This window comes from Styela clava, chromosome 1 (genome assembly GCF_964204865.1).
Source record: "Styela clava chromosome 1, kaStyClav1.hap1.2, whole genome shotgun sequence".
Taxonomy (NCBI): Eukaryota; Metazoa; Chordata; class Ascidiacea; order Stolidobranchia; family Styelidae; genus Styela; species Styela clava.
In genome coordinates this window covers 14540064-14563119 of record NC_135250.1, presented here as the reverse complement: position 1 = coordinate 14563119, position 23056 = coordinate 14540064, and the positions used below count along the sequence as shown (strand labels likewise).

Here is a 23056-nt window from a genome sequence, read left to right as displayed (position 1 = left end):
AAATACCAGTTAATAATTACCCTTAGTCGACAATTCAAACAAAATAAAATTTATGGAGCAAAGAGTTCACAATGTTGAAAATTGAGAATGCTGAAACCCAGTAGGTAGTGACTCAATTTTATAAATATAATGACTGAACAGACTGTGTTTTACGATATGTTTTGTTTTGCCCATTTCTTGCATATATTAGAATACAACATGATCTCCGGCATAAAATATGTAATGCATCATATGTATAAGTACATTGAGCATACAGAATCAAATCAATCTAACCTTCAAAACTTATCCAAACTTCAATCTTACCTGCACCCTGGCCTCCCTCTCGCTGGGAGACAATAATGAAAATTGGTGCCTTTACCCTTAGCTGGCCTTTCTAATGTTTGGAGCAATAATGAAAATTAGTGCACATACCAATACCCTGGCCTCCCTGACGTTGGGGGTAATAATGAAAATTGGAACATTTACCAGTACCCTGGCCTTCCTCACGTTGGGGGCAGTAATGAAAATTGGAACATTTATTTACCAGTACCCTGGCTTTCCCCACGTTGGGGGGTAATAAAGGTTTTAGAGGACATTGCATTTTTAGTTAAGCATTGCAATGTGAATTTCGAGAATTCTTGCAACTAACCTTTTCACTTAAACTCGAACCATACAATGAATTTAACGCATAAACAGTTTCAATAAATTGTGCCTAAAATCATCAATATAAACATACCAGAATCTGGATGACTTCGGTCAGTTTTCTGCCAAGAATCTTTAGCAACATCTGCATATACGTTCAACGTATTAACAGAATCTGATGGACAAAGTTGTGGACACGTTACAGATTCTTCATTCTGTATGAAAAATACACAAAAGAATGCTAAAAATTTTAAATTACGGTACAATATAGTTCACAGATATAAGAACAAGCTTTGAATAAGTTTAGAATTTACATTAGTGGAAAATGAATCAAAAAATCAAAATTAGAGAGTAACTAGTAAAAATAAACTGATAAAGTTTGATCTTTCTTTTCGAAAGTTCAAGATTTACAACTTATATCTTACTTCTGTTGCGTTTAAATGTGAAATATTTGAAGTTGTAAATTCAGCAGGAGTTGGCGTGATCATTACTGCATGAAGTCGAGCACTTCTGAGGAACTGAACATCAACATCTGTTGCTTCTCCTGTATTATTGTAGAGATGAGGAGCACACTGTACTTTCTCTATTTTGACTTGAAATCCTTTTTCATTCTGATTTCTGTTTAATTCATTCAAAATTGGAGTAAATAATATTATTAATGATTGCAGATGTTCTGTTAAAAGTTCTGCACAAAATTGATAAAAATGAGGTACATGAACTTTTTATCACTGAGATGTGGCACGTAAACTGAGAAAACCTTAAAAAGGTGCGAAATTCGAAAAAAAATCATACTATTAACAGAACCTAATTAAAACAAAATATCCAGTCGATTATCCTAATCCTATCATAATTGAAAATATCATTTGAGTATTATTCCTCATACCCCTTTTTCACTAGGCATATCTGCAGTTATATTCCTATGTCTCAAAAAGGACAAAATTGTGCATATAGCGTATTCCATAAATTAGTTGAATGAATTATAAATGATATATTGAAATAATAAAATAGAACAAAGTAACTGAAGATTTGAACAAGAACAAACCTATTGTCAGCCGAAAATATAGAAAAACTGTCAGTCCCTTTCCATGACAAAGAATCTGCACTTGATTCACTATCATCACAATAGACTTCACTTCCACTTGCTCCAACAATCCCACTGTGTACAAGCGACCAATTCGGACCCCAACCAACTCGAAACCTTCGGCCCATATAAAGGCCAGAGTCAGACACACAACTGTTAATGCATTGGGAAAATAAATGTTAGAGATACTGAGGAAAATTTGCATGAGTTAATAGGTGATCCTGATGCACCGCTGGATGATAATATGACGTTGACGTATATATATTGGACTAAACAGACAGGATATATTCAAACATGATCTGAATTTAATCAGACTCGCAGATTAACAGCTTTTCCACAAAACGGGAAAAAATTATGGTTCATCATTTTTAGCTTTGTTTTTGAGAGCACATCTGGAGTTCCAGGGTATCAGTAAGTAGAGCATGCACTTGTCCGAATTACAGAGTCAGAAGATCACGTTTTCAAAAATTGAAGACAATCATACTATGTTGTTATTAAGAAATTTAAAAATTGCAGGTCACCAGAAAGTCACTAAATACTATCCTATGGTAGTAACCAATGTGAGGAGCGTATAATTTCTGGAGAATTATTTGATCTAGTCATTTCTAACAAATGCCTAATTGAATTTTCCTGCTTCATTCAGATTATGCCACGTCAAATGTGCGAAATACAGCAGTGTTCTAAGTAACCTACAAATTGATAATTTCAAATAGCCTACTATTTTTAAGAAGAATTGAAAATATTACTAAGTTCATTTTTTCTCATTGCGCAAAAATTTCTGGATGAAATATAGAAACTTGGTAAAAATAACTCATTATTATTCAATACCAGTGGTGTTGGTCAATCTTTTCGAACCCCTTTGAAATTATCAAACGTTTCTCGCATGCATCATTTGCTGACATGCAAACCAATAAAACTGTCGAGGGTAGCCTACCTGTGCTTTCCTGTAATAATGGTTCTGTTAATCGATACTGAAGATGGGAATCTTTTCATTGAAACAACTGTGGGTGCTTTTGCAGTCTGTGGAGCTTTCATTGGTGCTTTTCTAGTGGCATAAAAGATGAAAAGAGAATAAAGTGTTGTACACATGATATATAGCAAAATTTAAGTAAAGAAGTAGTGCATTTCAAAAACTTTGTGGGTGGCAAAATTTTCGAATAAGGATAAACATGGGTGATAACACTTGTTTTAAATATATCCGATATATTACCATATTTCTCTGTGTAAACACGACTAAATTTGATTTTAAAAATATGGGGTAATGATAATGGGTGAAAAGGTACTATGCATTGTTCTAGCTAGAAAAATATTGATCAATAATTTCATCTTAACTGCTAAATACTTGTCACATATATCACTACTGTCGCTATCAATTTTATGTGGCAAAGTCTGTTTGAATCAGAAGCATGTTCCTTTTACAAGAAGCATACCCATGAAATTTGATAATCTGCCAAAAAGGGTTTTTAGCTGTTTCGATGAAGCAACTGAACAACTTACTAGGTCACGAGAGTTGCAATATTCAGTAAATATAAAGTGATGCGAAATATGCGAGAGGAAATACAGTATAAAAGGCTAATAATTAACTAAAAACAACATACAAAAGTTTGCAGAATATGGATGACTTAAAAAATCACTGTGAAAATAATTTGATAGATTTTTGGATGGGTATCATCATATGCATAATTCAAAATATTTATCATATAATTGATTGCTACAGCCTACAAATATCAAGAGATTCCACTGCACCATATGAGAAACCATGTACCATAGACATAACACCAGGGACACTTACAATTACATAAGTTTTATGAGAGAGAGAGTATAAAGAAAACATGGAAAAATTCATAACTTTAGGTATGACTCGTAGGAATTTTATCATATAAACCTGTGTGAGCTTTTTCAAAGCAAGTTGATGAGAATTGTAGCTTTGTCATTTTATTTAAAAATTGTGGTGATTGCCAAATTTTCTATCGGAAACTCAATACAAGAAAAAATTTTAATTCCTTAAGACTAATATTACATTTCATATAGCACATTACATTCAGTCTATATTTACATTTTATGTACCAACCTTATCTGATGAACTGGAGACATTTGACTTTTCATTAATGTTGACCCAATGCCATGAATTGTCTTCTGTGATTTCATCACAGACAATGAGATGTCTCTTCCAGGACTAAAAACATATTAAAGTAATCAAATAAAAGTTTTTCATCAGTACTGAAATAAGTGCTACATTTTGATGTCCTTCAAAACAGAAAAATTCAACAACAAAAAATAGATATATGCAACATAATGAGGTATGCAAGCTATATACATATACTTACCTTATGACATTGGCAGGTGAAATATTCTTAGTTTGTCTTATTCCAACTTGTCTTGGGGAACGAACTACTTTTTCCTGATGTTGATTGTCAACAGATCCATCAGATAGTTCATCATCGCCAAAAAATGATGCTTTCATCACCTTTTTATAAATATATACATTTGTGCAACATTAACAGTTTTCTTTGGCCCATAATATTTGCTGTTTAATGTGTAGTCAATTCAATTTAGCCAAAGAATCTGTGCAAGAATTGCAAGCGAAATTGGACCCACTTGTATACTTTGTGTGTTTATTTCCATTGAATATGCCATTCGTTGTGAAGCTGGTAGAACATCAATAACACCTGGACTTTGTCGCTCGGTTTCATTCTGGTCATATTCACCCATCATACGATCATTGTCTTCTGACATAGGAGCAATCTTGAAGCAACACAGAACTCATATTTTTTTTTTGGAAATTTTAAATTATATTGATCAGATTGTAAAGAGAAAAGCTTGTTTATATTTGTGATAAGATACGAGAATATTGCAATCAATAGCAATTAGCTTCAAATTAAATTTATTTTCATGATTATTGAAATGAGTAGATTGATGAAAAGAAATTCAATCAAAACTAAGAGTTCTTCAACTAGGAAACGTCAAACTAAAATTTTCAATCATTTGAAATCACCTTTCCTGTTAAAAGTTAAGATGATTCTAAACAGTTTGACTAGTGCAATAAAGTGGAAATACTTAAATTTGACCAATATCAAGAAATTTGATAAAATTGATTGTTTTTTGAAGTTTGAATGTATTTATCTTGTTTAATTATCAAAATTAATGAATGAATAAATATATTTAAATCACAGCCTCATACACATACCTCATCAAAACACCCAAATAAATTTTAATAATCATTCATCCATTTCATTTCAACTTTATTGTTAAAGAGTAACACACATCAAATTATGATCATTCCATGTGAGGAGATTCAAATACCAATGATTTTCAAATACCCACATAAATATTTTGTCTTTGAAAATTGTATTTTTGAATTTGATGAAACAAAATTTGGAATATAGCTACAGGTTTTTACGAATTTCAATCAAATGAAATTTGTGAAGGAGATGTTGGATTCTACTGAATGTTTATTGGAGTCAACTGAAGAAGATTATAACTAAAGTGGATAAAGTTATTATGCAATTTAAAGTACCATACTTAAAACAGAAAAAATTTAAAATTGACTTCCAAAAAAGTTTCAGAGAAAAGTTTTATATATTCCTTAATAAACAACTGCCTGCTTGAAAATTAAAAAAACTTTTTTTTTTTTCATAAGTTTTTATTTGGAAACAAATCAGACAATTATATTTACAAAATCAAATTCGAGACAGGAGCATGAATATATATAAAGTTCTTTTATGCTTATAATTAGATATCATAGATAAGTTTGATGAGCGGAATTAGTTCAACAAAGTCAATGTTGCATATGAGAAGAGATATTGAATGAATTACAACATACTTCAAACGATGACTTTTATTTATTTATCCATTCGCAAATGCACAGAAAAAGAGAGACAAAGAAGAATAATATTTTAAACAAAGGAAGGAAGATAAATAAATGAACAGAGGAAGAAAGATATTTACTTCAAGGTTTTGTGTACTATACAGATTCCAATAATTTTCACATCCCTAAATTCCAAATGCTTTGAATCATTTCATTAAGTAATTGCAATATAATCAAAAGAAAATTGTATGCTTTGGGAACTGAACAAAAATTGGTGAAAACTTGAAAATCAAAGTGTGATTCCTAAACTATAATGAGTGAAAGAGTGAAACTTCATATAGAAATTCCACATGCGCACACATACACACACAAGGTTAGGTACTCCTGAAGTATGTGAACCAAGATGGCAGACTAGAAAGTAGTATGTGTTATTCCAATTTTCCTTATGTTAGTTCTATTACGAGTTCGGGGACTAGCCAAGTGACTCCCGCAGTATTTGTACTCGAAACTATGGCCTAACCCTAACCTGGTACACATACTAAGTTCTGGTGTCAGCCATCTTGGTTCACATACTTCGGGAGTACCCAAAGTTACTCCAAGATTTACTTCACCCACTGCATAAGTAAAACAGATTTGTGGTATTTACATTACATATCACTTAGTATCATTAAACTCAATCACACCATTTTTGGAGTAGTGATATCTCCACCTTCTCCAGCAAATGCATTCTTTTCCGATTCCATAAATTCTTCTTCAGACAAGTCAATTCCTCCGAGAGAAGGTTGGCGATGCTTAGGAATTAACGCTGCTACTGCCGCTGGTTTTGGCTTCTGTAAACCAGTCTTCATTGTTACGTCACCTTTCTGTTGTTGTTGTTGTTGTTTTAACTTTTGTTGAAGAAGTTTCAATTTCATGGCAGGATCAATGTTTTCATCGCCTTCTTCATCACTGTCTGACAAGCCATACTTGGAAAAGTGATTCACCTAATATTGTAGAAATAATGAAAAAATACTATAAAGAAAAACAAGTATTATAGAAGGATATTTAAGAGCTAGCGAAGGAAAATTTCAGGGACGCAAGTCTCGTCATGTTTGATCGTCAAGGTGACTTGTAGCTTGAGGTCATTTCAACTGACTATGTACTATGACAGGAGTCATTGATGACTCGCAAGATTGTAAAATTCTCTCAGCAGCTGATTCAGAAAAGAATATCAAGCAAGTCGAAGTCTCTAAACCTGACATGGTCAAATTACGGCCCGCAGCCCAAATCCGCCCGCTGGGTATTTTATTCTGGCCCGCCTGATGCTGCCACAACCAAACTAAAACCAAATTTTGATGCTTTAGCTAAAAAATAGCTCAGGGAATTCGTTGAGATTGCAATTGAATTTAGTTTGGCACAAGGCTTATTGTTTTCCACTTTTGCAACACTGTAAATATTGTTATTAAAATGTAACTTTTTACGCCCGCCTTCTAGGTAGGCAAAAATTCTGGTCCCCGGTCTAAAAACTTTGCCCATTTCTTCTCTAAACCAAGAGTTGCATCAAGATGGCGCACAACCTGAACATAGTATGTGGACCAGGTTAGGGTTATCAGGTTGTGCGCCATCTTGGTGCATATACTTCGGGAGCACCGAAAATTCAATTTAGATGGCTTGAGCTACTATGAGTCTTTGATAAAATGGCGGTTCGAGTCTAACTTGGGACAAGGCAATGACTCGAGCCTCATCAACACTGCAGCAAACCGACATTATCTTGAATCTCAGTAAAAATCAGTGAATACTTACCAGAAACACCCAAGATCCTGTATCTGGTCGATACTCTATGAATCGAGCTCCCATCTTTGCTGTTGTTTGTTCCAATCTATGTTCCCAACCCATCAAAGATATACGTTCAGGATCAGTTATTGGCTCTCGGGTTGTTTTGTCACTTGGCCACACCATGTCGAGGGTAACTTCTGCTTTTCTATAAAAATTAAGTAAGAATAAATATCATAACATAGCATTCTTTAATAAATCTATTCCAGCAAGACTATGAGTGAAATAATTTAAAAATTATAATATTATTTTTTCATGTTATATCAGGCCCTAATTAATACATAGGTATTGATTATGGAAGAATTAGAAGTTTTAGTAGAATGATTGCCCTTGACTTTGACTGAGATAGTGGAGATTCAGTTGAAATTCGAAAGAATGAACAGGCCCAAAATTGAGACTTGTGATGCCAACAGTAATAGGATAGTGAACATAAGTAACCTTCTGCCTTTTTCTGCACTGTGTCACAATACATAAAAATTTAAGGTCAGTTCTTCAAAAAATAACTTTATAGAACTATAGTATTCCAAAGAAAAGAACAAAGACCAAAGAAAGAACGTAATCAATACAAAACGGACGCCAAAAGTTTATTTGTACATGTAATTCAAACTGACTGTGAAGCAAGCTCAAACTTGTAATCAAACAATCAAAATAACATAAATACGAAATTCAAACCTATTTAATCCTTCATTCAATGCAGGTTTATCGTCATCGTCAGGATAAACAATCACTTCTTTCCTTCTTATATGAACAATTTCATCAAGATCAATACCATATAGATCAATGGTGCCAGGGAAGAAGACAGAACCATAACCTGAAAAGATTTTTTTATTCGATAAGATTTTGAAATATTCTGTACTGACCGTCTATGTAGGGCCGTTGTTGCAATCGTAAATGACGAATCACGATTAGAAAACTTTTCACGGTATAGGAATAAACCAGAGAAGCACAATATGTTGATGTAGGTACATATGTGGCAATGGATGGTAACAATTGTGGCTTTGTACAGGTTTCGAACCCTGGACTGGTAGCTTTGGTCTTGGATACTAATGCAAATGCTGATTTTTTAACAAGCGAAAAAATATATGCCATTATTTAATTTGTGACGTGAGTCTTTGATCTAATGAATAGGTATTCAGACGTGTGTATTCAACCAGACTAAGCAATTGCGCACAAGAATCTTCAGATACAAATTGATCAGATACCACAGATATTATGTTGAAAGCACGAATGATATAAATCAAAATATTTATTGTGGTGTATGATAGAAGAAATTATTAAAACTTTAGAAAACATTATACCTTTTCTTCCAATAGTAAAATCAGTAACAAGACATTGTCCATCCATGACACATTTACCAAGTTCTTCCATACTGGGTATTGTGTAGTATCCACTTCTTGTGAGCTTGATATGAGCTGGAGAAGGTTCTGTTGATATCTAGATTCAAATATTTGGAAAAAATTGAGTATGATAAAATTTTTTCAAGATTTTCTCCAAAAACTTCAAAAGAGAATTCCTGTCCCAGAACTGTTTTTCTAACCAAAATGAATAGACTAAATCAGCCGGGTATATTGTCAGCGCTCCAGAAAGAAGTATGTGTACCAATATGAAGGTAACTAGTTTTGTTCAGTTATTTCACATCAAGTTATGTAAATAAAGGGACTGAAACCTCTGGGCAGGGGGTATATTCACTTGGCTAACACATACAGTCCCCGATCTCGTAATAGAACTAAAATAAGGAAAATTGAAATAAAATTATGGCCTAACCCTAAGCTGGTACACATACTACGAAAGTACCTTGTCTACTAGTGTCCATCTATTTTCTTTCTCCACAAATATATTTTTTTTCATCATTAGTCAATAATACATTCCAAAATGATATAACCTAATATGTCACCTGTTGATCATCCTCATTCATGGAATCCTGTTCACGTTGCATTGCTTCAAGTCTTCGCTTTGTGTCAGGAGACCAAACTTTTTTCACAAATGTCTCACCAGGATCATGAGCAGACTGAGCTGGCTTGTCTAAAGTCATTCCAAAATGATCTCTTCCCTCCTTTTGTTGGTCAGATTCCCTGGCCCGAACATTCAATGCCATCATAGTGTCATCCATGTTGTTAGTTGCATGTCCAGATGGTGTAGGTCGTGAATTTGATTGATCATTTTCATCCGAGAGTAACTTGTACGGAATTGTTTCTCTCTCATCTCTACCCTGACAATGGTATTGCAATGTTAATTTTTATTAATATCTTGGGGGGAAAATGTGACAAGAACCAACAAGCATTAACTTTCGAGCAAGAATTTGAAACAGAATTCACTAAACATTGTTAAAATGCATAAAGATTTTTTCGCAACCAATTAGATATTTAGGCTATTTCTCCTTGATAGCAGTGTGGTATGTTTTTACTAGTAGGATGGGATTTACATATTTATCCTGGGGGAAAGGAAAGAAGATAAGACTGCTTAATGATATGTATCCTCGTCCAGATACTGATCCATGTTGGATAGTTAGCCAGTTATTCGTTTCAAATGCATAAACTTGGTGGTGGAGGAAGCCGTGACCGACCAGTGGTTACGTGAACCCCCCTACGGCGGCGAGGAGTCCAGCTATCCTCTTGCACATAACTATCTCCCATGGATTCGAACTTGCCCACCCACGTAGGGGAATCAGAGGTGCGGTGGCGAGCGTATTCCCAACGCTTAGCATGATGCACCACACCCCCGAGCCGGCCGGGGTGGCGTCACTTACAGTGTTGCGTAACTCCAATAATGTGAATCAATTATGGTATTAAAATTGATCAGAATCTTTTTGACATGTGAAAAAATAAAATTTTGCCAATGGTGTGACATAGATATAAATGTCATCTTTTTGTTCCAAAGAAATATTGAAATAAATATAAAAAGTTACTTGAGATGATCTTCGTTCTGCAGCAGGTGTTTCTTCTCCTGGCCCACGACCATTACTAAGAAATAAAAGTAGAACGTATGATGAAATGTCACAATGTATTATGATCAGGACTGGATACTATAAATTGAATGTTGGATCTTCCTCAAATTCTCACAGAGTGTCATGATTGTCAGTCAATCCATAGACATTCGAATAGAAGCCTCAAATTAAAGAGAATTGCTGTTTTCAATCAATATTATCTACATTTTGAATAAGACATTTGTCACGTTGAGAATTAGATAAAAATCAAATTCCATAAAAACCAATTCACATTTGTAGCATTTTATATAACAAGCTAATTTTTGAGTTATAATAAATAGCTAGAATTTTATACATTTCATGCTGCTGCTCCCCAGATGCACTTGAAGCCCGACTTGATGACCTTTCACCTGTAGGTGTCGCACTTCCTGTTAAAGTACATTGCGGAGATGCTGTCACTTTAATGCTCAGCTTCTTCACACTTTTTCTGAAATTAATTTAAATAAGAGATATTTCACTGCAAAATTCGATATTGGCGAATATTAAATCGCCTATAAACTATATTGACTCGGAAGTTTAGCATTCCAGCAACCACACAATCATCTGACTGTAAAGTTGGTTATGATTAAACACGAAGTTATGGAAGCATTTGAAAGATATGTACTGCTTGAGGTAGATAGAAAATATTAAGCAAGTTTCATAGCTGGTCTTGCTACAGGGGTAGTCTGCACGATAACAAAATATGATCAAGCCATTTAAATGAAATGCTATATTTCATTGAACAATGTAATGGTTGAAACTTTATTCAGAAACCATACAAACTAGAAATTATAGGTTTTTCTAACAATACTACAAGCCTATATTTCCGAAAATTCCATTCTCATATATCGATATCATAAATTAAAAAAAAATTAAAGAAAACCGAAAATAATGAAATGTGCACAATCCTAATTAGACATGGGGAATAATTTACACAAAAAGAAAATGGTGAAAACCAAATTTACAAAAAGCAGAGTTCAACAAAACCTAACAATCTAGAAATTCCGAATTATTTTTGACTATGAAATACCAAATTGGGTCATATTCGCACAGAAACATGAGTTTCCAAAAATACAAAAAAATTTATAGGAAATGAGTTGAAATGCGAAACATTTAAATGAAAAATGTTCTAATTAAATTACTGCTTTTACACTATCAATAGTGAAATATATATTTTTTGTCTTAAACATTGGATATTAAACACTAAATATAATGAAAGTTCAAAAATAAAACTATTTTCAATAATATGTGATACATTGAAGGATTAAATATAGTATCCAAATTTAAACATATTCAAATATTCCATTCCCTTCACTGCCTTTGGACATCCCGGCTAAAAACAACAATTAAATCAACCAACCTTCCAATGAAACTTCTGTTACTGACGACTGATTCTTCTTCGTCCCGAAGACCGGCGAACAAATCGTGATTTTTTCCTAGTGCAGGTGAGTTTGATAATCCACCTTGTAAAGCTTTGGGTTTAATTTTTGTTGTTGGACCTGGTGATACTCTATACAATGGTGATACAACAGCTTTTTGAGCCGCAGGGTTCGTCGGCTTGAGAACCTAAAAATTATTTAAAAAGAATTGGTTTTAATCATACAGATCCACAACTATTCTAGATATAGGAATAAATACTTGTTAGATGCTGTGAAAATATAACTATAAACTACAAAATGCACAATCTTCACAATAACCAAGTTTCATAGAGAAATTCACTCATCTAAATCTCTGTGATACGGTCATTTTACAATACAAACATTTGACTTTACCTCTTTCTTTCTTGCAGGGTCGAGCACAGGATTCTTGAACAAGGGAGAATCACCAAACGGAGCTGTCAATAAAGCCTGCAATTGTTGCTGAATCTCAGCAGATGACTGTCCCGATGACCCAAGCGTGAGTTGATTGTTCGCTGCGGCATTGTTTGCGTTTCCAAAACCCGATCCAGCATTTGTACCTCCTGTTCCACCAAAGTTAAATCCTGAAGATGCATTACCTTAAAAATATGTAGGTATAGATTGATTGTGACTAGGATAAGGAGATAACATTTTAATCCTGGTTATTTTTAGCATGGGTTTTAAATGACAGCTAGCAGGTCATTTTTACTGTCCGTTTCTCTGGTCTGAGGCTGCAGCCCTTGACATATTAGTAGTCTCTAACACCTGTATCAGTGTTAAATCTACTTAGAAAAATTATTATAGCTACCTCATAGTTGGGTAATTGACGAAATAACTTGAAATATAGAGAAATAAAATGATCACAACAAAAATTAAAGTATGCTGTATATAGATGGTCAATAATCCTAGTAACCAATATACAGTAGTAAAGTCACAAAAGTAAATCATTTTTGAGGTTTAACAAATTGCCAGAAGTCATAAATAAAATAAACGAACAATATTACTAATATTTCAGATAATTTTGGGGCAATTTATTTCAACCAAACAGACTTTTTTATGAATATTTTTTTTGTAAAACTCACCAAAGCCTGTGTTCGAGGCTCCAAATCCACCTCCAAGGTTTGATGTTCCGAATCCAGTTTTATTTGCCCCTCCAAACAAACCTCCCGATGTATTGCCAGTGTTTCCAAAGAGGGATCCAGAGGTGTTTCCGAAACCAGCTGTTTTATTTCCACCGAACAATGATCCTGATGCATTCCCAGTTCCGAAACCACCAGTAGTATTGCCAAACATACCAGTAGTGGTTTTGTTGTTGCTTCCAAATAAACTGCCGCCACCACCAAAGCCAGTAGAACCAGCTTGAGTACTGGCTGTGCCAAATACCCCGGTTTTATTTCCAAATAGATTCTAGGAAAGAGTTGGAGGTAAAATAAAATCTGATTCATGATATAACCAATTTTTTTTAATAAAGCCTGTGAAAATGTAACCATATCTTAATAAAAAACTGTTCTCACATTAGAATTGGTACCAAATCCGCTGGTACCACCAAATCCACCGGTTGATCCGAAGCCACCACTTGTACTGGTGTTACCAAACATACCGCCAGTTGTTGTACCAGTGTTGGTATTGCCGAACATTCCACCAGCATTCTGTAGTCATAATAAACAATGTTAGACTACACTGGCTAACGAAGTTTAGTTTGTGACAGCATTGATTTCTTCTCTAGTCATTAATTTAGATTGTCAAAGAAATTTGACAGCAGAACAGGAATATGCAAACTCACAGGTTTAGATTGACCAAAGAGACTATTGGCGCCCATATTTTGACCAAAACCTCCAAAAGCAGCACCAGAAGTAGTAGCTGTGTTTGTTGATCCAAATCCACTATTTCCAAACAAACTGCCACCTGTGGAACTTGTAGATGAGCCAAAAAGACCGCCAGTAGTTCCAGAACCAAAGCCAGTTTGCTGAAAGACAATAATTTTTTCTCAGTGAGTATTATATATGATTCTACCTTGTAGCAAATTCAATCTATTCGCAATCCAGAATGATTATTTCGTTAACACAGATTTATGTATGTGCCTGATTGTGAATTGTGAGTAGGAAAAAAGTGGAAAAATGGTGCTCCCAAAGTATTGCACTAAGATGGTACACAACCTGAACCCTAACCTGGTACACATACTATGTTCAGGATGTGCGCCATCTAGGCGCACATACTTCCGGAGCTCCGAAAAAATTTCTGCAGGTTACAGAGTGCTGACTTTTAAAATTATTACTACAAAATACAGAAAAATAGTCATTCTACCACCAAGATCACCAAATGAAGCGAGGCATTAGATTTAACCGTGTTGGCATAGCAGATTACAAATCTAAGATTCAAATCCCGTGCCACCTCACCCAGGGTGAAACAAAACGGAAAGATCCAAGTCCTTCCAAATAAATTTAACTAACTAGTCCTATATAACTCCTCATTTGTTGCTTATATAGAGCCGTGTTCGGAGCAAATAAATAAGTGCCACATCAAAAAACTAGTTGAAAAGGTATAAGTGAAATACGTACATAAACAAAAATTACTAACTTACTTTTTGACCAAATAATCCACCAGATGTTGTAGTATTATTGGTTGCTCCCCCAAAACTGAATCCTGTTCCTGAACTTGCCCCGAATGCAGATTTATTTGCTGAAATTTAAATTAAATATGATGCAAAGCCAATAATTACAATACTATGATGACATTACAATTAGTATTAGGTTATGAATTGATTATACCAGCAGACGAGCATTGAAATATAAATATGTCATGTAAACTGCGAGGTTTCTGATTCTTCTAAATAGAAATCTGCTGTTAATTCTCCAGAGTGTGCAACCAGCAAATTAAAAGATATCTAGAATCTCAGTTGTGAATATTTCTACAATTGATTCGAATTTCAAAGATATATATCATAAGTCATAACTATCAATTTTCATTTCATTTATTTATCTTCCTAAATTTACAGTCTTAATTAGACTCATAATCACGTCAAATCTTTTTCACATTTTCACTAATAAAAAATATTATACCAAGTACAGAAGCAACCTACCACTACCCCCTTTCCTTCCTGCAGTGTAATCATCAACACGCAGCTCCTCAAAACTCTTTGCTTCATATTCTTTCATTGCAGTGATACATTGATGTTTTGTACTGATAGTAGACGACTGCCCCGATCTCATCATTGTATCTGTTCCTGTGGGAGGGTTGAACTTAACCGCTCCTGTGCCATTTTGCTGTTGAGCAGATGAAAATCCTATCAACCAAAAACAAACAGTTTGAGTTTCACATAAGATTAAGATAACTAGATCAGTGGTTCCTAACAGTTCTACCCTGGCGGGCCAGTAAAATTAAAATCAATATGCTTCTAGACAAAATAGTCACACTTAAAAACATTTCACACGAAGAAAAACTATCAAATAATATGCGGCCCAAAAATTGAAATGGGTGAAACATAAAATAAAATCATATATTTGAGTAATGAAATGCAGTGCTGGGCATCCATTATGCCTGAGGAAGGCACTTATAAAACATCACATATAAAAAGAACAAGTACATGCTTAATCATGTACAAACGCAATTAACTCTAGTGAGCACTTTGCTGCTGGGCTCAAAGAAGTTTCTGCAATACCTAGTTCTGCGGTTGATCGACGCCTCAAACAAAATGAATTTACATTACAATGACAAAGTTGTCGGTAACTTTGCACCAGGCTTAAAATACTGGAAAAGATCTTTGTGGCCTTTTTTTTTTGCGTGTCACATGACCACCTGCAGGGTCGCAACAAGTTCATATCTTGCTGAAATACTGTTTTTGACCGTTTTCTGGTTTAAACTGGCAAAAAAGCACCGGCGGTTGGGAACCACTGAACTAGATGAAACAGGAACTTCAAGTCAAAGTCAAATTTAAAATTTGATCTACAAGTACAAGATGAGGTGACAGACTCACAGTCATTCATGTGTTAAAATTATCATTTACATATAAAACTTTACAAGTATTATGGATAACGTACCAAAAAGGCCCCCTCCAGTAGTTGTGGATCCAAATGAGGATGTTCCACCTGTGCTACCAAACAATCCTCCAGTTTTTTGCTGGCCGAAAGCTGAACTTGTACTTCCAAAAGCAGAATTACCACCAAATGCACTTGTTCCACCTGTAGCTGCCGGTGTTCCAAACAAACCTCCAGGTTTGCTAGATGTTGGAGTTCCAAACAACCCACTACTTGTAGAAGACTGACTAGCTCCTCCAAAAGTGAAGCCTGGTGAAATAGAAACAGATTGATTATTCCCGAATGCTGAGGTGTCTGTGTTATGATCACTTTTCCCCCCTCTTTAATAACCAGCACCTCTCTAATATGTATAACATAATAATGCTTTGCCAAAGTATGAAAAATATTTTATGGAAAAACTTTATGGAAAAAGCTGATATCCTCCTAACTATTGTCAAATTATCACTTCACAAAGTTTCTTTAATAAGAATTTCGAGGAATAGGCGATACATTAGCATTTTACCAATTTCATTAGTCGAATACAATAGACTAATAAAGAAGACAGATAGATAGTTTTATTTCGAAAACTCCACAATCTGACAATACAAACGAATAAAAAATGAAGAATTCCGGAGAGCGAGCAAAACCTTTAAAAAAGTTTAAAATAAGATGAGTATCATGTGCCCGCTCACCAACACGCATTTACAAAAAAACACAAACTTTGTTGAACAAGGCTTGGGCAAGAAATAAACACACAAAATCCGCGAATGTAATGAACTTTCGGGCTGTTGTTTAATTTTAAAATACTCAAGCTAATAAGGACCAATTCAATCTGGTACATAGATAATGTGTGTATTTGTAATGTGATAAGGTGACGAGAAGGGTCAAAAACCATGAAAACTACATTGATTTGGCATTGGTGACAATGTGATACAGTGAATCAAGATACATATAAACAGATCAAAACAATACTGGTAAATTCATGCGCTCAAGCAATTATAAAAAGAAGTGATCGAAAATGGTCCTATAGTTTTATACATTGATTGAAGATATAATAAATGGCTGCCATTACAGCACTTGAGTGTGCTTAGTTTGAGACAGCATGCTCAACAAAATTATTAGACTTTTTGAAGTGTATCATAATACAGTAAAAAATTTTATACCGGTTTTATTTGCCCCAAATGCTGGCGTGCTTGTGCCAAACAAGCCACCTGATGTAGTTGATTTATTTCCAAATAGCCCTCCAGATGTGCTTGTACTTCCAAAACCTGAATTATTGGTTCCAAACCCTAAATTCGAAATATACTGCAATAAATAATCTGGGCAAGACAGCATGGTAATGCACATGCTTAATAATTTGAAAGCATAATAACCAAATATCAGCTGTTAGGAACTATGAGTTTTGAATCCTGAGGTATAAATAGAGTAGGGCACAGTTTTCTGATTCCAAGGTGTCCTAACATTTGCTTCAATAAAACAAAGAGTCTGGCACAATGGCAGATATGCCATGTTTATCTGATAATTATCTTAATTAATTATAGTCGCCATTGCCACGAAATGCGTTTTTTTTGCATAAGAATTCTCTAATGCTACTGTAAAATTTTTTTTGAAGAATTTAATGATAATGTTTTTCGATTGCACTTGTTTTTAGTTTATAGAACAGTGCCGGTTTGCGCATTTTTGCCGATAGGGAGGCCAAAAACTGTCTCGCAAAGGCAGGAATTGCACTTACTGCTATATTTGATGTCTTTCATTATGGGGGCTATTCTTGTAATTAGAGAGCTGAAATCAGTGTACTTAAATATGGCTATATTATTAGATACCATCTAAGGATGTTATTGAAATGCCATATAGAATACAGGAATGGGTAGTAGCTACACAAGCAGTGCACTGCTCTTCGAGCATAGTCTATTGTGCGAGCAGGTAATTATATCAATAAACCTGTGGATTTGTGACATAATTAACTTACCTCCTGAGCCAAAACCTGAAGATCCGAATCCTGACTTCTGACCAAACATCTCTACATTTATATGATTAATGGCTTGTGAAGAAATTATTGTTCACTTGAACTGTCACACTAAAAAACGTGGAGAAACACAAGAACGGGCAGAGACTTCCAGACTTTTCAATCTCAAACTATTGAACTTTTTTCTTTCACAGTTTTGATTAAAATATTTTGATATTGTTATCACCTAATACAGTAATACTTTAATACAGAAATAGGTTCTCCTGAGAGTGGAAGTGGTGACTCCTCTTCGGCCCATGGGCCGGGGCCACGGCCCATCAGGCTATGGGCCACGGCCCATCAAGTTGTGTAAAGGTAAACTATTCACTTGGCTAACACAGACAGTCCCCAAACTCATAATAGAACTATAATGTAACAAATCTGAACAAAATTATGCCCTAACTCTAACCTGGTACACATACTACAGGAGTTTATTTTTTGGTTCGAATATTGACAATTTTGTAAAAATTGAAAATTTTGGTAAGATAATTGAATTTTTCCTGACGGGGCCGCGGCCCATAGCTTGATGGGCCACGGCTCATGTGGCTCAATTAGATGGGCCGTGGCCCCGGCCCATGGGTCGTAGTGGAGTCACCACCCCTGTAGTCTCCTGAAGTATATGCCCACAAGTACCTAAGTAGGCCTGGCTCATCAATTTTTTGCATATGTCATTGCTGGGGCTGTCCATGCGAACCGAATATTCGAAATCGAATCGCAAATTATTCGAATCGTTTTACGGCTAATTTTCAAATCGCTAAAAATTAGGTACATAAAATTTTTCATCGTTCAAGCAGCGGCGCTTCGAGCTTAGACAACCTTCGCCCCTGGCATAATTGGTTTCCCGATATTTCTTACATGTCATATTACGATAAAAATGTGTCTCTCCTAATGCCCAGTGGCATGTGATTAGTTATTTCAAGCATGGTCATAACCTAAATGTTATTATCATTCATGACGATTTTGATAGAGAGTACATAGGGTGAAAAAGGCAATATAAGTATCAGATAGAAAAAAGATAGTTCTATAAATAGAATCAATTTGCAGCTGTCCAGTTATTAATCATAGGAACATGGTACAAGTGACTTAAAGCTGAAACAGGTATTGCGGGTTCTTTATGATGGCAAAACAGGGTTGTCCAAAACGAATCGAATATTCGAATGTATTCGAATATCAAAGTATTCGAATACCTTTTCAGCTCATTTTCGAATAATTCCGAATAATAGCCACTTTTCGCCGTAAACGTGGTGTTTCGTTTCACGGGAATCTTCAAACGACTTTTTAAGCTGTCTCACGTATTGTAATGACGATGAAATAGAATCCTCACTTTGATTATTTGGATTCTGTGCGACCGTACGTCGCAAAGTGTTGCGACACATTTGCACGTTTGCGTGGGTGGACATTGCCGACATTCGTCTACGAGGCTTTCAATTTACAAATTCATTTCCATTACCTCGAAAAATTGACAATTACCGTATTACATGATATTTAATCGCAGACCGGTTATCGTTACTTTAAAGAGAAACACGGCCACCGAGATAAAGTGATTTGTGACCCTTTCGTTTTGCCGATTCAGCAGAACACGACAGGGACAGGAAAACACAGCTGTGAAATAACCCGTGGACGTACAGTGTAGTACTTATCACATTTCAAAATTATTTCAACTTTCGGGTTAATAGGTTGTCCAAAATGATTGACGCTTTACAACTTAAATTTACCGCTCAATTGTTAAAAATAGTTAATTCTGTGAGTATGATTCTACCGAACTAACATGATCTGGTTCTGAACATATAAAATTGTTAGCGCGTATAAGCACAACTGAACAACAGGGACACAATTTTTCTACCCGTCTTATTGGAGGCCTATATGGAAAAACCCATTTTTTGAGTGTTAAAAATAGACATCGTCCTATTTGCCAAGTGGACTTATTTAGCCGGGAAATACGGTATTTATAGCCGTCATTGTTACGATATCCAATAAATTGTGACAAGTTGGAAAAACAAGTCGATTCATTAGAAAATAATTTCTGGCAAATAATTCTGATAACGATGGTTAAAAGTATCGATCTTTTACCAGGATGATTCTTTGTTGCGCAAAATAATCCAATCCATGACTGGTACCAGCATTTAAAATGTCATGTCGTATTAATTTAATTCTGCTTATCGTAACACATGGTTGTATCGACAATCTGTGGACATAAAATGTGTGGTAAACTGACCGATATTATTAAATATTGATTTCTATTTTTATATTGATAAAATAATGAAAGTATTAGTACCAAATACCACTGGTATTTGTGGACATGAAATACGTGGTAAACTGCCCAATTATAATCAATTTCGGATTCGTATTTAGAAAATAATAAAACTATTATATATAATTGTAAAATGCAACGGCGATCTGTGGCCTTAAAATGTGTGGTAAACTGCCCGATTTGTCAACTTTTGAGTTATGATGATAGAATTAAATTAACACGGTAAGGCATTTTGAATAGTGGTATCGGCCATTGATTCGAATATTTTGCGCAGCACAAAATCATCCTGGTAAAAATATGCATACCTTTTAAATACAAACCAATGGCAGCCATTATCCAAATTAGTTCCCAAGAGCGGGATAAAGTATAAAATTCTTTTTCCGACTTGTGACAATTTTTTCGTTATCAAAAACTAATTGTATTCGGCACAATATCTCTGCCATCTGTGGACATAAATTGTGTGGCAAACTCGCGATTAATATTAATTTTTGATTCCCATTATCGTATTTACAAAATACAACGGCGATCTGTGGACTTAGAATGTGTGGTAAACTACCCGAATATAAATAGTTTTTGATTCCTATTTTCATATTTATGAAATAATAAAAGTATTATTACTCGAACATACAACGGTGATCTGCGAACTTAAAATGTGTGGTAAAGTTCCTGAATATAATTAATTTTTGATTCGTATTTTTGTACTCACGAAAAATTGTCACCAGTCGGAAAAATAACTCATACTTTATCCCGCTTTTTGGCAAATAATTTGGATAATGGTTGGTATTTAAAAGTATGAGCGTTTTACTAGGATGATTTTGTGTTGCGCAAATATTCAAATCCATCATCGATACCACTATTGTCGTATTAATTTAATTCTGTTAACATGATTCATGGTATATATATAAAATATATACTGCAATAATCTGCAAATATGAAATGCCTGGTAATATATATAGCTAGGTTGTAACTTGTTGATAGCAGTTATTCCATTGCTTATTGTATGGAAATTCCTACATACATTTAGATAAGCTTCAATTAGTGGATTTTATTTTCGAAGTATTCGAAATTTCATATTCGAAAAAAATAATTTCGAATGTATTCGAAATAGTGAACTATTCGGTATTGGCCATCTTTGATGGCAATACCTTTTAGAAACAGAATGTGTAATTTCTCATGATGGCAATACTTTATAATTTGTATATGTATTTTCCATCCATTTACCAAGACATTGAACTCTTGCATTTTGATGGCTGTTGTACAGTAACAATGTTATAGTCATCAAACTAGCTCTGAATTTGTGATCTCCTTATATGCAACTTCGAATTTCTTGAACAACAGTATTATCTATATTAATGGTTGTTATCATTTTGCAGGAAATAACACACACAAAAAAAAACATAAGAGTAATGATAATAGGATTAAAATAGCATCTACAGGATTTGCATGTTCTGTTAAAACTGAATCCATTAGAATTGAGTAAATAAGGTATTGAGAGTTCAGCCTTAACACTCAACAGTTTTCAAAATCCTGATTTTGGAGACCTCTATTTGGACCAGTTTATAGAGGCAGGGGATCTCCTTTTATAACTCTAAAAACATAGTTATGCAAAATATCAGCAGTAAATTAGATTTAACTGGACATAAGTTATCACAATATCGAGAGGGAGTTTTTATTGAATAATAGAAACAGATTTAGGACTGCGCAATAATATTCAATTATTCGGTTCAATTCGACAAAAATATTCGATTCGAATCAAAAAAATATTCGATTTTGGACAGCCCTAGTCATTGCCAACCTTCAACTGCAGTACTGACTACGTCACTCGAAAATTACATCACTGCGAAGTTGCGCTGACATAATGTGGCCCTCCAAAGTAGAGACCCCAGACATACATTATTGAAAAGTACTGGTTATCGTATTTGACTCGCAAAACCAAAAAAAGCAGATTTGGCTTTGCAGACCAGTGCAAATGGATTACAGAATCGAACAGCACAGTGGTTCGCTTATGAATATACAGATATATCTACTTTCTATTTCTATGTACAAATATGAAATAGCGGATTGCTAAGATAAAGCATGTGAAAACAAGTTTTCCAATTATTATTTATCTACTATTTATGATATACAAATACACTATACCAGGGGTTCCCAAACCAGGGGTCGCGACCCCAAACCTCAAACTACACAGAAGTCATTTTCAGTAATAAATCTAATTCTAGATATGGGTGCACTTTTGAGTGAAAACATTCCACAAAAATTTATATTAATACCTGACCTACCACATAATCAATATTCAGATATTAGCGGTACGGAGACTTATAAGCAGATAATAGGGGCTTTTACCTTGTCGATAGCCAAAAATCTCTCCAACACGTTTTAAATGCAGTTATTTTGAATAAAACCCCAAGCCACAGAGTTATTTATCGGGGAGAAAAGGAGGCGCAGTTCTTACCACTCCATGGCAGCTCCTGCCACAAACGAACCGCGGCAGCTCTTGCCATGGTTTTATAGCGCTATTCTGTATTCAGTAATCAGTATTAACGGTATATTCACAAACTAATGTACCAAATTCTAATTGATCATGCGGAATTATATTTACTTAAACCCTAACCCTAACCCCAAATCCATCAAGACTGTATCCATAAGAAAAACGTTCCAACTTACCCAATATTTGTCACCATAAGGGACAGCCCTGTCCTTACGACCCACCTGCCGCGGTTACGGCAGCAAAATTTTACCTGCCATTGGTTTTCAATTTGCTGCCGCGGTAACGGCAGCTCGACATTGGTTTGTGGCAGCTAAAAAGTCAGTCGCCATAGGTTCGGCCGTAGCGGCCATGGTATGGAAATACCGCCATGGTTTTGCGGCTGCTGCAGACGCCATAGAATACTTAAAACTGCACTTGGAGAAAAGTCTTATTTTCGGAAAAACAAGGTACGGTAGGTGTAGTTGCACCACAGGCAGCAATTCCCATCACCGGATGTCATTTCCAGCGCCGATGTCATAATATCGCCGATTTTTTCAAACACGAAATGGATGTTTCACCAAGAACCTTATTTATTTCTGTAACAGCGACCAACCGGCAATAGGTTAATAATGACATAAC

General features: G+C 34.9%; 1 protein-coding gene across 1 annotated transcript in view; it reads right to left on the bottom strand.

Moving 5' to 3' along the window:
- LOC120339751 (nuclear pore complex protein Nup98-Nup96-like) overlaps nucleotides 1-17920 on the bottom strand; it is a 44110-nt gene extending 26190 nt beyond the window's left edge. Inside the window, exons 1-24 of the mRNA XM_039407946.2 lie at nucleotides 17664-17920; nucleotides 16858-16983; nucleotides 15719-15964; nucleotides 14761-14964; nucleotides 14263-14360; nucleotides 13465-13647; nucleotides 13196-13330; nucleotides 12764-13088; nucleotides 12057-12280; nucleotides 11645-11850; nucleotides 10601-10732; nucleotides 10228-10282; nucleotides 9217-9531; nucleotides 8621-8756; nucleotides 7995-8133; nucleotides 7293-7470; nucleotides 6194-6493; nucleotides 4301-4447; nucleotides 4030-4169; nucleotides 3774-3878; nucleotides 2637-2747; nucleotides 1664-1855; nucleotides 1047-1239; nucleotides 716-836 (exon numbers count right to left, since the gene is read on the bottom strand). Of these exons, the coding sequence (XP_039263880.2) occupies nucleotides 716-836; nucleotides 1047-1239; nucleotides 1664-1855; nucleotides 2637-2747; nucleotides 3774-3878; nucleotides 4030-4169; nucleotides 4301-4447; nucleotides 6194-6493; nucleotides 7293-7470; nucleotides 7995-8133; nucleotides 8621-8756; nucleotides 9217-9531; nucleotides 10228-10282; nucleotides 10601-10732; nucleotides 11645-11850; nucleotides 12057-12280; nucleotides 12764-13088; nucleotides 13196-13330; nucleotides 13465-13647; nucleotides 14263-14360; nucleotides 14761-14964; nucleotides 15719-15964; nucleotides 16858-16983; nucleotides 17664-17712 (4060 nt within the window). The 5' untranslated portion in view covers nucleotides 17713-17920. The remainder of the gene's footprint in view (nucleotides 1-715; nucleotides 837-1046; nucleotides 1240-1663; nucleotides 1856-2636; nucleotides 2748-3773; nucleotides 3879-4029; nucleotides 4170-4300; nucleotides 4448-6193; nucleotides 6494-7292; nucleotides 7471-7994; nucleotides 8134-8620; nucleotides 8757-9216; nucleotides 9532-10227; nucleotides 10283-10600; nucleotides 10733-11644; nucleotides 11851-12056; nucleotides 12281-12763; nucleotides 13089-13195; nucleotides 13331-13464; nucleotides 13648-14262; nucleotides 14361-14760; nucleotides 14965-15718; nucleotides 15965-16857; nucleotides 16984-17663) is intronic.
- Between the last annotated feature and the right edge of the window lie 5136 nt (nucleotides 17921-23056).